Raw genomic sequence first — 13088 nt, 5'->3', positions numbered from 1 at the left:
TCTTTCTTCTTTTTTCCTGACCACATCTAGTTGTTAAACTTCACTAACTGATTTCTCTATTGTATCCAACAATGCTCTGGAGCATAAGTTGCTCAACAAACTGTTGCAAATTGTGGCTTCTTTGAAGGAATAATTTCAAAGGTCTATTTTTGATATTTGTTCTTACCACAGGAGCGTTCCTTTCAGCTTCCTTACTATTCGGCTCTCTTCTACAAACTGTCTGGCCTATAGTCTATCTTAATCAAATCCATGATTCTACTTATAGAATTGCCTTTCATCACATCTGCCACTGTTTTGAGATACCCTTAGGTTTGAACTTTTCCACTGTTTTTCAGTTGCTAAGTGGAGTCTGACTCTCCGACCCCATGCACTGCAGCATGCCAGGCTTCCCTGTTCTTCACTATCTCCTGGAGTTTGTTGAAACTCATGTCCATTCAGTCAGTGATATCATCAAACCATCTCATCCTCTGTTGCAGGAATGGGAAACCCCTTCCAGGGCCCGCGAGTGGGCTCTTGTTTAACACTTGGAAATGAGTTGTCCAAGGAGACATATGAGCTGACAAAGCAAGAGATTTTATTGGGAAAGAGATTGCTTGGCAGAAGGCTGCAGACTAAAGGAACCCAAGAGAAGTGCTTTGCCACGTGGCTTGCAGTCTCTGGTTTTATGGTGGTGGGGTTAGCTTCCTGGTTGTCTTTGGCCAATCATTCTGACTCAGAGTCCTTCCTGGTGGTGCAAGGATTGCTCAGCCAAGATGGATGCCAGCAAGAAGGATACTGGGAGGTAGTTGGACACATGGTGTCTCCTTTTGACCTTTCCCAAACTCTTCTATTACTGTTGGCTTATTAGTTCCGTGTTCCTTGCAAGGACCTCCTGTCATAAAATAACTCAAACAGATGATTACTATGGTGCCTGGCCAGGGTGGGTGATTTCATTCAATGTGCTTCTCTTAACAGCCCTCTTCTCCTCCTTCCCTCAATTTTTCCCAGCATCAAGGTCTTTTCCAATGAGTTGACTCTTCACATCATGTGACCAAAGGATTGGAATTTCAGCTTTAGTATCAGTCCTTCCAATGAATATTCGGGGTTGATTTTCTTTAGGATTGACTGATTTGATCTCCTTGCAATCCAAGGGACTCCCAAGAGTCTTCTCCAGCACCACACTTCAAAAGCATCAATTCTGTGTCACCCAGCCTTCTTTATGGTCCAACTCTCACATTCATAAATGACTACTGGAAAAACTATAGCTTTGACTGGACGGACCTTTATTGTTGAAGTAATGGCTCTTCTTTTTAATACACTAGCTAGGTTTATCAAAGCTTTTCTTCCAAGGAGCAAGAGTCTTTTAATTTTATGACTATGGTCTCTGTCCGCAGTGATTTTGGAGCCCAAGAAAATAAAGTCTGTCACTGTTTCCATTGTTTCCCTACCTATTTGCCACGAAGTGATGGGACTGGATGCCATGATCTTAGTTTTCTGAATGTTGAGTTTTAAGCCAGCTTTTTCACTCTCCTCTTTTACTTTCATCAAGAGGCTCTTTAGTTCTTCATTTTCTGCCATAAGGGTGGTGTCATCTGCATATCTGAGGTTATTGATATTTCTCCTGGCAATCTTGATTACAACTTGAGCTTCATCCAGCCCCACAGTTAGCATGATATACTCTGCATGTAAGTTAAATAAGTAGGGTGACAGTATACAGCCTTGATGTACTCCTTTCCCAATTTGGAACCGGTCTGTTGTTCCATGTCCAGTTCTAACTGTTGCTTCTTGACCTGCATATAGGTTTCTTAGGAGGCAGGTCAGGTGGTCTGGTATTCCCATCTCTTTCAGAATTTTCCAGTTTTTTGTGATTGACACAGTCATAGGCTTTAGCATAGTCAATTAAATAGAAGTAGGTATTTTTCTGGAATTCCCTTGCTTTTTCTGTGATCCAATGGATATTGGTAGTTTGATCTCTGGTTCCTCTGCCTTTTCTAAATCCAGTTTGTACATCTGGGAGTTCTTGGTTCATGTACTATTGAAGCCTAGCTTGGAAGATTTTGAGCATTACCTTGCTAGCATGTGAAATGAGTGCAGTTGTGTGGCAATTTGAACATTCTTTGGCATTGCCCTTCTTTGGAATTGGAATAAAAACTGACCTTTTCCAGTCCTCTGGCCACTGCTGAGTTTTCCAAATTTGCTGACATAATGAGTGAAGCACTTTCACAGCATCATTTTTTAGGATTTGAAATAGCTCAGCTGGAATTCCATCACCTCCACTAGCTTTTCGTATGGTACTTCCAAAGGCCTATTTGACTTCACACTCCAGGATGTCTGACTCTAGGTGAGTGATCACATCATCCTGGTTATCTGAGTCATTAAGATACTGTTTTGTATAGTTCTTCTGTGTATTCTTTCCATCTCTTCTTAATATCTTCTGCTTCTGTTAGGTCCATACCATTTCTGTCCTTTATTGTACCCATCTTTGCATGAAATGTTCCCTTGGTATCTAATTTTCTTGAAGAGATCTCTAGTCTTTTTTGTCACATCCTCTACTGTTTCTGAGAGCACCCTTAGGTTTGAACTTCTCCATGCTCTGTTACAAATGAGTTCAGTTTCTCTGGGAAGAGGCTAGGGAGCTGTTTTAAGACCTGTTTTTGTCCTCAGTCAGCTCTGGAACTGTGGGGGTAGGGTCATGGCAGGCTTTTCTCTGAATGTTACCCCTCCTCTCTGAGCTGACAGCACTCAGTGAAGTCAAGTGTGGGAGAGTGGGCAAACAGCCTGAGATCGTCTTGCCTTGCTTTCCCTGCTGGTGGAGCCACTGTCTTACAAGCCAGAGCAGGAGTGGTCACGAGCCCAATATTCTCAGAGGCTTTTTGCCCAAGATAGAGCCATGGATTGGGGGCTGGGCAGAAGGGAGTAGCCACCTCTTGACCGCAGTGGCCTGTGACTTAGCAACAGGTACTAGGGAGCACGATGAGATATACTGAAGTCCTTCTACTGCTCAGAAGAAAGCCCTCCAGGAGCTGGAGAAGGAGGAAACTCTGTGCCCTCTCCTCAGTCTGGAGAGGAGTCCCTGCTTCACCTAGGGAGGGATGAGGAGGAACAGGTCTTAGTTTAAATATTAGAGATCTCGAGACCCTGTCTTACCAAATGTATTCTTGAATAGATGTTTTTCGTTTGGTCTTGGGACTGTTGCCAGAGCCTTTCATTGGTTGGTTTTATTTATTTATTTTTTTAAAATAATTTTCACCAGTTTCATTGTCAGCAGAGCTCCTCATGTTTTCTTGTCAGAAATCAATCTCTCGAATGGTAATGTTTTGCTTATTTTAAATTGAGGTATAATTGACATATAACATATTATTAGTTTGAGGTGTATAACATAATAATTGATATATGCATGTATCATGAAATGACCCCAAGAAGTTTAATTAACATCCATTACCACACAAAGAGGAGAGTGAAAAAGTTGGCTTAAAGCTCAACATTCAGAAAACTAAGATCATGGCATCTGGTCCCATCACTTCATGGCAAATAGATGGGGAAACAGTGGAAACAGTGTCAGACTTTTTTGGGGAGGGCTCCAAAATCACTGTAGATGGTGACTGCAGCCATGAAATTAAAAGACGCTTACTCCTTGGAAGGAAAGTTATGACCAACCTAGACAGCATATTAAAAAGCAGAGACATCTAGTCAGGGCTATGGGTTTTCAAGTGGTCATGTATGAATGTGAGAGTTGGACTATAAAGAAAGCTGAGCACCGAAGAATTGATGCTTTTGAACTGTGGTGTTGGAGAAGACTCCTGGGAGTCCCTTGGACTGCAAGGAGATCCAACCAGTCCATCCTAAAGGAGATCAGTCCTGGGTATTCATTGGAAGGGCTGATGTTGAAGCTGAAACTCCAATACTTTGGCCACCTGATGCGAAGAGCTGACTCATTTGAAAAGACCCTGATGCTGGGAAAGATCGAGGGCAGGAGGAGAAGGGGACAACAGAGGATAAGATGGTTGGATGGCATCACCGACTCGATGGACATGGGTTTGGATGGACTCTGGGAGTTGGTGATGGACAGGGAGGCCTGGCGTGCTGCAATTCATGGGGTCTCAAAGAGTTGGACACGACTGAGCGACTGAACTGAACTGAACTGAACCACACAGTTGGCTTCCCAGGTGGCTCAGTGGTAAAGAATATGCCTCTCAGTATAGGAGACACAGAAGATGCAGGTTCCATCCCTGGGTTGGGAAGATCCCCTGGAGGAGAAAATAGCAACTGACTCTAGTATTGCCTGAAAAATCCCATGCAGAGAGGAGCCTGGTTGGCTACAGTCCATGTGGTCACAAAATGTTGGACATAACTGAGCAGTTGAGCACACCACACAGTTTGTTTTGTTTTGTTTTGTTTTGATGATGTTAGGGCCAAAATCTTGACTTTCTCTGCCTTCTGAAGCCGAATTAAAAAAATACAAAGACAGAGTTTGGAGGAATTAGAAAGATGGCTTTAATCCTCAGCCAGCAGAGGGCGGAGGAGCCTGATAGGCTACAGACCATGGGGTCACTAAGAGTCGACATGACTGAGCAATTCACTTTCACTTTTCACTTTCATACATTGGAGAAGGAAGTGGCAACCCACTCCACTGTTCTTACCTGGAGAATCTCAGGGATGGGGGAGCCTGGTGGGCTGCTGTCTATTGGGTTGCACAGAGTTGGACACGACTGAAGCGACTTAGCAGCAGCAGCAGAGGGTGACACAACAGCCTCGTGCCTCAAGAACTGAGCCTCCACTTCTATGCGGAGTCTAGGAGTTTATATAAGATGAGGGCTTGCAGTCAGGAGTCAATGATGAGGAACAAAGGTGTAAGGATCTTGTATTCTTCCTCTTGCATTGTTTCAAGAAACAATGATAGGGTGGCATCAGGTAACCCAGTAATTGAATCTGGCAGTTTGGTATCCCTGTGGCCTTCTTTGTGTAGTGCAAAAAGAGAAGAACTATAAGGGGTGGTCTATGAAGCGAGTGCTATAAAGGTGAACACAAGATTCAGGATGTAATTCACACAGAGTCGAAGGATAATAGGTGCAAAATGTAGCTCATGTCGAGTTAGGGGGCAGAAAAGCAATCTTAGTTACAGACTAGAGATTAGGTTTGATGCTTTTGAATTGCAGTGCTGGAGAAGACTCTTGAGAGTCTCTTGGACAGCAAGGAGATCAAACCAATCAATCCTAAAGGAAATCAACCCTGGATATTCATTGGAAGGACTGATGCTAAAACTCCAATCCTTTGGCCACCTGATGCGAAGAGTAGACTCATTGGTAAAGACCTTGATGCTGGGAAAGATTGAGGGCAAGAGAAGAAGGGGCTGACAGAGGATGAGTTGGTTGTATGGCATCACTGACTCAATGGACATGAGTTTGAGCAAACTCCAGGAAATAGCGAAGTACAGGGAAGCCTGGCATGCTGCAGTCCATGGGGTCGCAAATAGTCGGACACGACTGAGTGACTGAACAACAACGACAGATTAGGAACGGTTAAAGTGAAAAATAGGAATGATCAGGCCTGCTGACTGTTCTCTTTACCTTCTTTGTTCTGAGGAAAAGGGAAAGAAAAAACTTAATTCCTCTTTTTTCCTGTTTACTGCAACAATGAGAGGAATGGTTTTAAAAGCATAGGAGTTAGCTTCTTTATGTATCTTAAGCATTCATTAATGAGATAATTCTAAAATTCATTTTTCCCCTACAGCTTTATAGTTGATGATTTATTATAATCAGAATTTGTTTATACGGTAGTAATACTTTTTTATCTATTGAATCCTTGCTATGTAATAGGCAACTCACAGTTTTCCCATAATTAATCTTCACAACAATCCTAGAAGGTATATATACTAATATTATCTTTATTTTATGAATGGAAAGCTAAGTCATAAAGATCATTAAGTAATTTGACTAATTATGCATAGATGTTATTATTTTAACTTCTTTGTTGGTATTTTATAATTATTTAAGGCTATTAAATAAATATATTTGTTTGCTACCTCATATCTTAACCTAAATCACCATCCAAAAAAGTAATAAAAATTTTAGTTGTCTATTGAAATATATTCTGTTCCATGAATTATTTCAGTGAAGTTTAGTGGGGAAAAAGTGTTAGCAAAATTTTCCTTCCTTAGTTAACAGCTATTAGGACTTAAATTTGTTGTTAGCATGAGAGATTTCTTTTATTTATTTTTTTTTTTTAATTTTTTTAATTAATTATTTATTTTTTTTTGAGAGATTTCTTTTAAATGGACATCTGAAATTTGGAAAGTCAGTGTAAAAGTAACATTTAAATAAATTTGAAAAATATATAAAAAATATAACATCACCACCCTAATATTTTAATTTTATTTTTATATATTATTTTCAAATTGTTGTCCACATGTGTATTTTATGTAGATTCAATAACAGCATATTCTGTACTTTTGGCAAAGTGAGCTATTTAAATACTTTAAAGTAAGTTTAAAAATAAAAGGTTCAAAAAGAAAATGTTCTTGCTTTTTGTAATCTTAAGAGGGTAGAAAAATCTTTGATAGAGTAGAGAATATATAAAAGCTACATCAACTTTTATTTTTGTCTTCTTATCCTAATCCTTTCATCCCAAGTATTTGCATAGAACACAGATTGTCTGTGAAAGTTAAGATCAATGGCTAATTTGGTTTGAAAGCTCTCATGTGATGTAATCATAGACAAAAATCATTTTTCATTAAGAACTTGTTAAATAGTTTTTGTAGTATTTTAATTATATTCCTGAATCAAAGAAATTTGGAAAGATAGGAGTTTGAGGGATAAAAGTTAAAAGAGTATAATTCATCAGTATGAAAGAAAGCTTCTTTTTAGTCAAGACTCAGTAAATGTGTACAACTGCTGCCCTCTTGGGTTGATATAAAGCACGTTATTAAAAAATAATTTGTATTGAGATTTATCTTTCTTCTTTCAAAGGTGTTAAAATCATCACACAACAAGTTCAACCAAGTAAAATCTTACCCAAACCAGTGACAGCAACTCTGCCTACCAGTAGCAATTCCCCTATTATGGTGGTTAGCAGTAATGGTGCAATTATGACAACTAAACTGGTAACCACTCCTACTGGTAAGTTATCTTGAGCATCAGTCCATTCATTCATCATACTCACTGAGTAATTTCTCTGACCCAGTAATTTGCTTGACATTGGGAATATAGAAATTCAGGAGACAGTTCTTCAAAGAGGCCTCTCTTGACTCTTCCCTCCTCCCAACTTGAATTAGCTCTCTGCTGTTGTCATGGTCCTCTTTTTTTCCTTGTAACACATACTACAATTTCTAATTACTTAGGTACTTTTTTGTCAATTTGTTTGATGTTAATTACTTTATTAGCTCATGAGCTCCATGAGGATAAGGGACCGTGTCTGTGTTATTCACCATATGTATGTAGAGCTCATCTGTAAGTAGGTGTTCAGTCAGAATTTGTTGAGTGAATGAAAATACAGTCCCAGCCCAAGAGAATCTCACCCTGGCGAGGCTGAGAATCTTTGCTACATTATTGTATGGTACGTGTTAGTCTGACTGAGAGAAGCATTGGATGCCATTTTACCCAGTTATGAGAGCGTCCAGACTATGGCCCAAGGAAGTGACAGTATAGAGCATTTGAAATCGGACCATCCTTTGTGACTTTGACCAGTTTAATTCCTCTCAGTCTTTTCCGTTGTCTATTTCTATGTGATCATAATGCCTTTACTAAATCTGGTATGTTAAGTCCCCAGGAGAGTGCTTTACTAGCCATTACTGTAATAGCCATTACTATTAATTATAAATAAATAAATTAGAATTAGTATTATCCATTGCTGTTATTTTAAATTTCTGTAACTCATCAGACTCTTTGAAGAGGGCCAAGTTTAGATGATGAGATGAGATTGTTGGATGGCATCACTGACTCAATGGACATGAGTTTGAGCAAACTCCAGGAGATAGTGAAGGACAGGGAAACCTGGCATGCTGTGGTCCATGGGGTTGCAAAGAGTCAGACATGACTTAACAACTGAACAACAACAGATTTAGATGATAGAATCTGAAGAGTGTAAAATGATTCCTTTCTCAAGCTTATAAGCTATCACCTGTTGGCCATTATGTAAAAGTGTGTATAAACATTACCCTTAATCTCCCTTAAGCTTTAATGTGTCCGTTTTCAGAGACAAAGCAGAGACTTATGTTAAGTAGCATCACATGGCCACACAGTCTGTAAAATACAGGACTGGAATTTGAATCCAGATCTGTTTGACTCCCAAAACTTTTTTTAAAAGGTTGTGATAAAATAGAGATAACGTAAAATTTGCCATTTTCACCATTTTTAAGTGTACAGTTCATTGGCATTAAGTACATTAATGTTGTTTTGCAGCCATTACAGCCATCTAGCCCCAAAACATTGTTGTCTTCCCAAACTGAAACTGTCCATTAGACAATAACTCTCCATTCCCACCTTCTTCCAATCCCTGAAAACTGCCATTCTGTAATACTTAATCTTCTTGCAAAGCCTATGCTTTAAAAACAGTTTTTCTTTTATTGACTCTATCATTCTTCACCCAAAACTTTCTCCATTTTGTACAAAGATGTGATTCCTCATGTTAAGGAAAGGTAGTGAAAAATAATATATGCTTATGTATCTATATTAGAATAAATGTTTCTGCAAATTTTAAAACAAAAGCTAAAGTTGAAATATTTTCCAGTTGTAATTAATTCAAGCTATTTATCTTCATAGCATATTTATTTTGTACTATATTTATTTTTCTGATTTAGATGTATGTTTGTAATCAGTTTAATTCTACTTAATGTTCCTCTGCTTCTTCCTTTTTTTGGGTAGTGATTGTATTTTAAAATGGTAAATACTAACTGGATAAAACCAATTTTAGGGGGGTTTTGAAAATGATTATTACAGTGACTTCTGAACCTAATTATGAAAAAAATGTTCTCAGTTGAAGAAGGTGTTACCTGAATTATCTTCTTTCTCTCCAAAACTAACTGTTCTTAGGAACAGTTTTAGAAACTTAGGAATAGTATTTCTGAGTTACGAGATGTGTGAGACGCTACAATAGGCTAATCTGGTTAATTTTTAGTTCCTGTTTGGGGAAAGGAAAAAGTCCTAAAAATAGTGGAGAGGAGTGTAAAATCTTTTTGAGAGATATGAAGAAAAATATTCTAACAGGTCAGTTAAAGTTGAGGAAATATGTAAATAGTGAATTTTCTCAGTAAAAATATATTCCTGGCAACTCTTGGCAGCTACAGCTTTAATCTCTAGTAAAATGATGGAATAACTCTTTAATGATGGAAATGTATTTAGAGGGTAGCAGAGTACAAAACAGTAAAAGTTTATGAAATTTTAGGCAAACAATATACTGCCTTATTTGCTGAGTGCTGACATTGGATTTGGCACTGAGAGCATAAAACAGATGCAGAGACCTTGAAATCTAGAACAGAAATATCTAAAATGCTCTGGCAGGAAAGATAATTAAATTTAAGTTTCTTTTGGCACCAAGCTAGTGGAAGAAGGGTAGTGGAAGAAGGGAACAGAGTTAGTTATACTTTTTCTTGGGGTTAGTAATTTGATGCAACACATCACAAAATTTTATGTGTAAAGTTAATTCAAATTGAGTTGGCTGTAGTTCTTGCTATGTGCATTGAAAACTGGCTGTAAATTGTTACTTAATGGCTTGACACCTTGAAATTCCATTTTCAAGTTAAAGCAATGTAGATTACATTGAATTACAGTTAAACTGTATAAATTGTCATTCTTCTAAAAGTGATGACAAGTTTTTTCTTGGCTTTTCCCTTTTTATAGGCACACAGGCAACCTATACTCGGCCAACAGTGAGCCCATCTATAGGTCGGATGGCTGCAACCCCTGGAGCTGCAACCTACGTGAAAACTACCAGTGGTAGCATTATTACAGTAGTACCCAAATCATTAGCTACCTTGGGGGGCAAGATAATTAGCAGTAATATAGTTTCTGGTAGGTATATCTGAAATATGTTAAAGGTATAGGTGACCAATAAGAGGAAAAAACATTTCACTGTCAAAGGATACTGTTTGATTTCAGTTTTCTGCTTAGAAATCTAGAACTTTGTTTTTAGTCCTTATGTCTAGTGATTGAGTATAGTTTTTTAGTTCCAGTATAAAATCTTTACATGTTAAAAGTTTTAAAATAGAAAGAACATTTAGTTGCTTTTAATCAGAATGGAAGGGTTATAGTTTACATTTGCATAGAGATGTTTCATTTATAAAATATTGTCCCATCTATCAGTTCATTTCTACCTTAAAACTCTGAAATAGTTGGTATCATCTCCAGTTTATAGGTATAGATGTGTTTTACATTTCAAAAGATGAACTTGACCTGTCCAAAGCTACATAAACTAGACAGTGAAAGAACTAGTATTTATTTGTCTAAATATGTTTGTGGGATCATAATCTCAATTACTAACTAGTATTTATTTGTCTATATATGTTTGTGGGATCATAATCTGATAGTTTCAATTACTAATGTCACTTTAGCTTATTAAAAATAAAAATACTTAAATATTTTTATTTGCTTTTCACCATTTATAATGGCTTTTTACTTTTTAAAAATATTTAACTCAGATAATGAAAGCTAATATTTATTGGTATTTTAGAACCTTACCTGGTTTTTAATGGCTCATTTATTCCTGCAGTATTTGAGTTGTGTACCCTGAAGTGGAATGTTAACATGGTATCTATTTTCATTGAATATTGTTTTATAATTAAAATGATGTAAATAATCTCTGACCCGGCAAGCCCTGTGGACTTTCACTGTCTACCATTTTTGTAGACTAGCCGTATTTTGTATGCCCCCAGTGAATTGTTCTGACATTTTAAAGTGAAGGAATTGAAGTTCCTGGCGGTAATATGATGTTGCTGATAACTCAAGGAGTGAAAAAAAACAAGGCAGGTCGTGGTATTGGCATGAAGCTTTATATTTAAAGCTGCTAACTTTGGCTGTACTTTTTAAGTGTAAGTGAGAAACTTTGATGTTTGCCAAACTAAGGAGGGTGAAACCAGTAGGGAAAGAATCATCATACTCCAGCTTTTAAGAGGATATTTTAAATAACACAGTTAAAACTCAGATTGTAATTTATTACCTGACAATATCTTTAAATAGTATAGAGTACACACTTAAACATTTTTCAAAAAGTAATCATGTTTTTTATTAGTGTATAACTTTTTATGACCATAGGGTATTTCTTTACTTAGGTATAAGTTCTTAATACCATATAGCTTGAAGGAATGTCATGAAGCCTCTTGTTTTGAAACCTTATTTATGATTTAGCTGCTTTGTATGAGGTTAGAGCAGTATACACAAGCACATTTTCCTAGAAGCAAAGAGGCAGTGAGGTTTATACCCTTCACTTGTAAACATATCATCTACCTTTGTTCTAAAATATAAAGTAACTGGTGGTTAGTTGCTATTCCAAGTGTATGGATATATAGAGGAAGAGTTCTTAAACTTTTTCAGCACTCTAGGATATAATGGACACACAGTTGAAATAGCTTTATTCATTGCGTGGAGCTCGTTTTGCCTCTACCTCTACTTCATTATTTGACACTTTCATTCTAAAGAACTTCTCTCATTACTGAGTACTTTAAACTAACCCTTATGTTATGTGTCAGTGTTTCTTACTATATTCTCGCTCCATGATACTGGGATTATTGGTCAGTTTTTAAATTTTTCAATCCCTGTCTTTTCACAGAAACCAATAAGCCAGGTTGAATGAATTTAGACAGTTTTCTACCTTCATCTATGATCAGATGCTGGATGCTAGAGTCAATGCCGTCACCATCCCCACAACAAAAAAGAAATGCTTTGCTTAAAATATACTCATACATCTGGCTTTAAGAATAGAAGGCTTTAAAAAAAATAATACTTTTATGTTTATTTTGGGGAATTTTGAAAATACAGAAAGGTATACAAAGAAAACTAAAAACTATAATTTTTGCCATCTAGGGAAATAATCTGTGTATATTTCTGTTTATTCCTTTTTCTATTTAGATTTCTGTATAAATGTTTTTGTGCATATATGTATATTTTAAAAATTAAATTTAGATCTATATAATTAGTTTTAATCTTTTTTCATATGATAATATCATTTTCTCATTCCATTAAATGTATTTTGATACCTCACACCCCAGATTAATGACTATACAATATTCTTTCCTATAATGCACCATAATTTAACTGTTTATTCATTGCTGAATGTTTTAGGTTATTTAACAATTTTTTTCTCATTGATAATCCTATGAAGAATATTATTATACATAAATTATTATATGAAATTCTTATTTCCTTTGTATAATGTCCTGGAAGGCAAATTCATGCTTCCAAAGTACTTTTAGAAAGATAAGTTTTTATTTTTATTAGAATAAGCAGTTAAGTTGAAGGCATGACTGTTTTTGCAGTTATTTCATTTATGCAGTCAAATATTTACTTATATGTGTGTGTATATAGATATATATAGAATTATCAGATACACAAGTCTGTTGGCGAGCTTTGTTGAAAGTTGGTTGAGAAATCACGTCTGTTTTATGCAGAAGATGGATCCTTTAGAGGTAAACTCATTATCTTGAATCTAAGGACTTTATGGAACCTATGACAATGGCAGGACTTGATTTTGATTCCCCTTGTCTTTAGTACAATGTCCAGGCAAGGGGCTAGTGTTTGTATATATTTGTTCATTCGTTCATTCATTTGTTCATTCTTTGAGCAGAGTAACATATAAAAAATTACCCCCAAAACCAAAATTGCCAGAGTGCTTTAAGAATCAGTGAATAATAAAATATAGGATAATTAATTTGTGTTCTTTAAGCCTACATTCCATAATGCTCAAAGTTTTACAGGCATCTTATCTTCGAATAGGAATCTCTGGAATGCGTCAGTGTCATAGCCTTTGATCCAAATGTGATTCACAGTTACTTGCACCTATTGTATTTTGACTCTATAAGTAAGGACTGTATGTCTAGGTGAGCTCTCTAATATGCTATGAGCTAGATGTGGGGTTGGGTGCTGTGATGCACAGTGATGTACACAAGGGACATTCTGTGCCCT

The 13088-nt window shown here is 36.8% G+C and overlaps 1 protein-coding gene across 9 annotated transcripts in view; it reads left to right on the top strand.

Annotated features, from left to right (window-relative positions):
- The window catches only part of EMSY (EMSY, BRCA2 interacting transcriptional repressor), an 82003-nt gene that overhangs the window by 36305 nt on the left and 32610 nt on the right, over positions 1-13088 (top strand). For all 9 annotated transcript variants that reach the window (XM_018059320.1, XM_013969807.2, XM_013969808.2 and 6 more), the window contains 2 exons: positions 6945-7094; positions 9813-9983. In XM_018059320.1, the coding sequence (XP_017914809.1) occupies positions 6945-7094; positions 9813-9983 (321 nt within the window). The remainder of the gene's footprint in view (positions 1-6944; positions 7095-9812; positions 9984-13088) is intronic.

The sequence above is a fragment of the Capra hircus genome, chromosome 15 (assembly GCF_001704415.2).
Source record: "Capra hircus breed San Clemente chromosome 15, ASM170441v1, whole genome shotgun sequence".
Lineage (NCBI taxonomy): Eukaryota > Metazoa > Chordata > Mammalia > Artiodactyla > Bovidae > Capra > Capra hircus.
The sequence above is the reverse complement of the archived record's forward strand: the minus strand, read 5'-3'. Positions and strand labels throughout refer to the sequence as shown.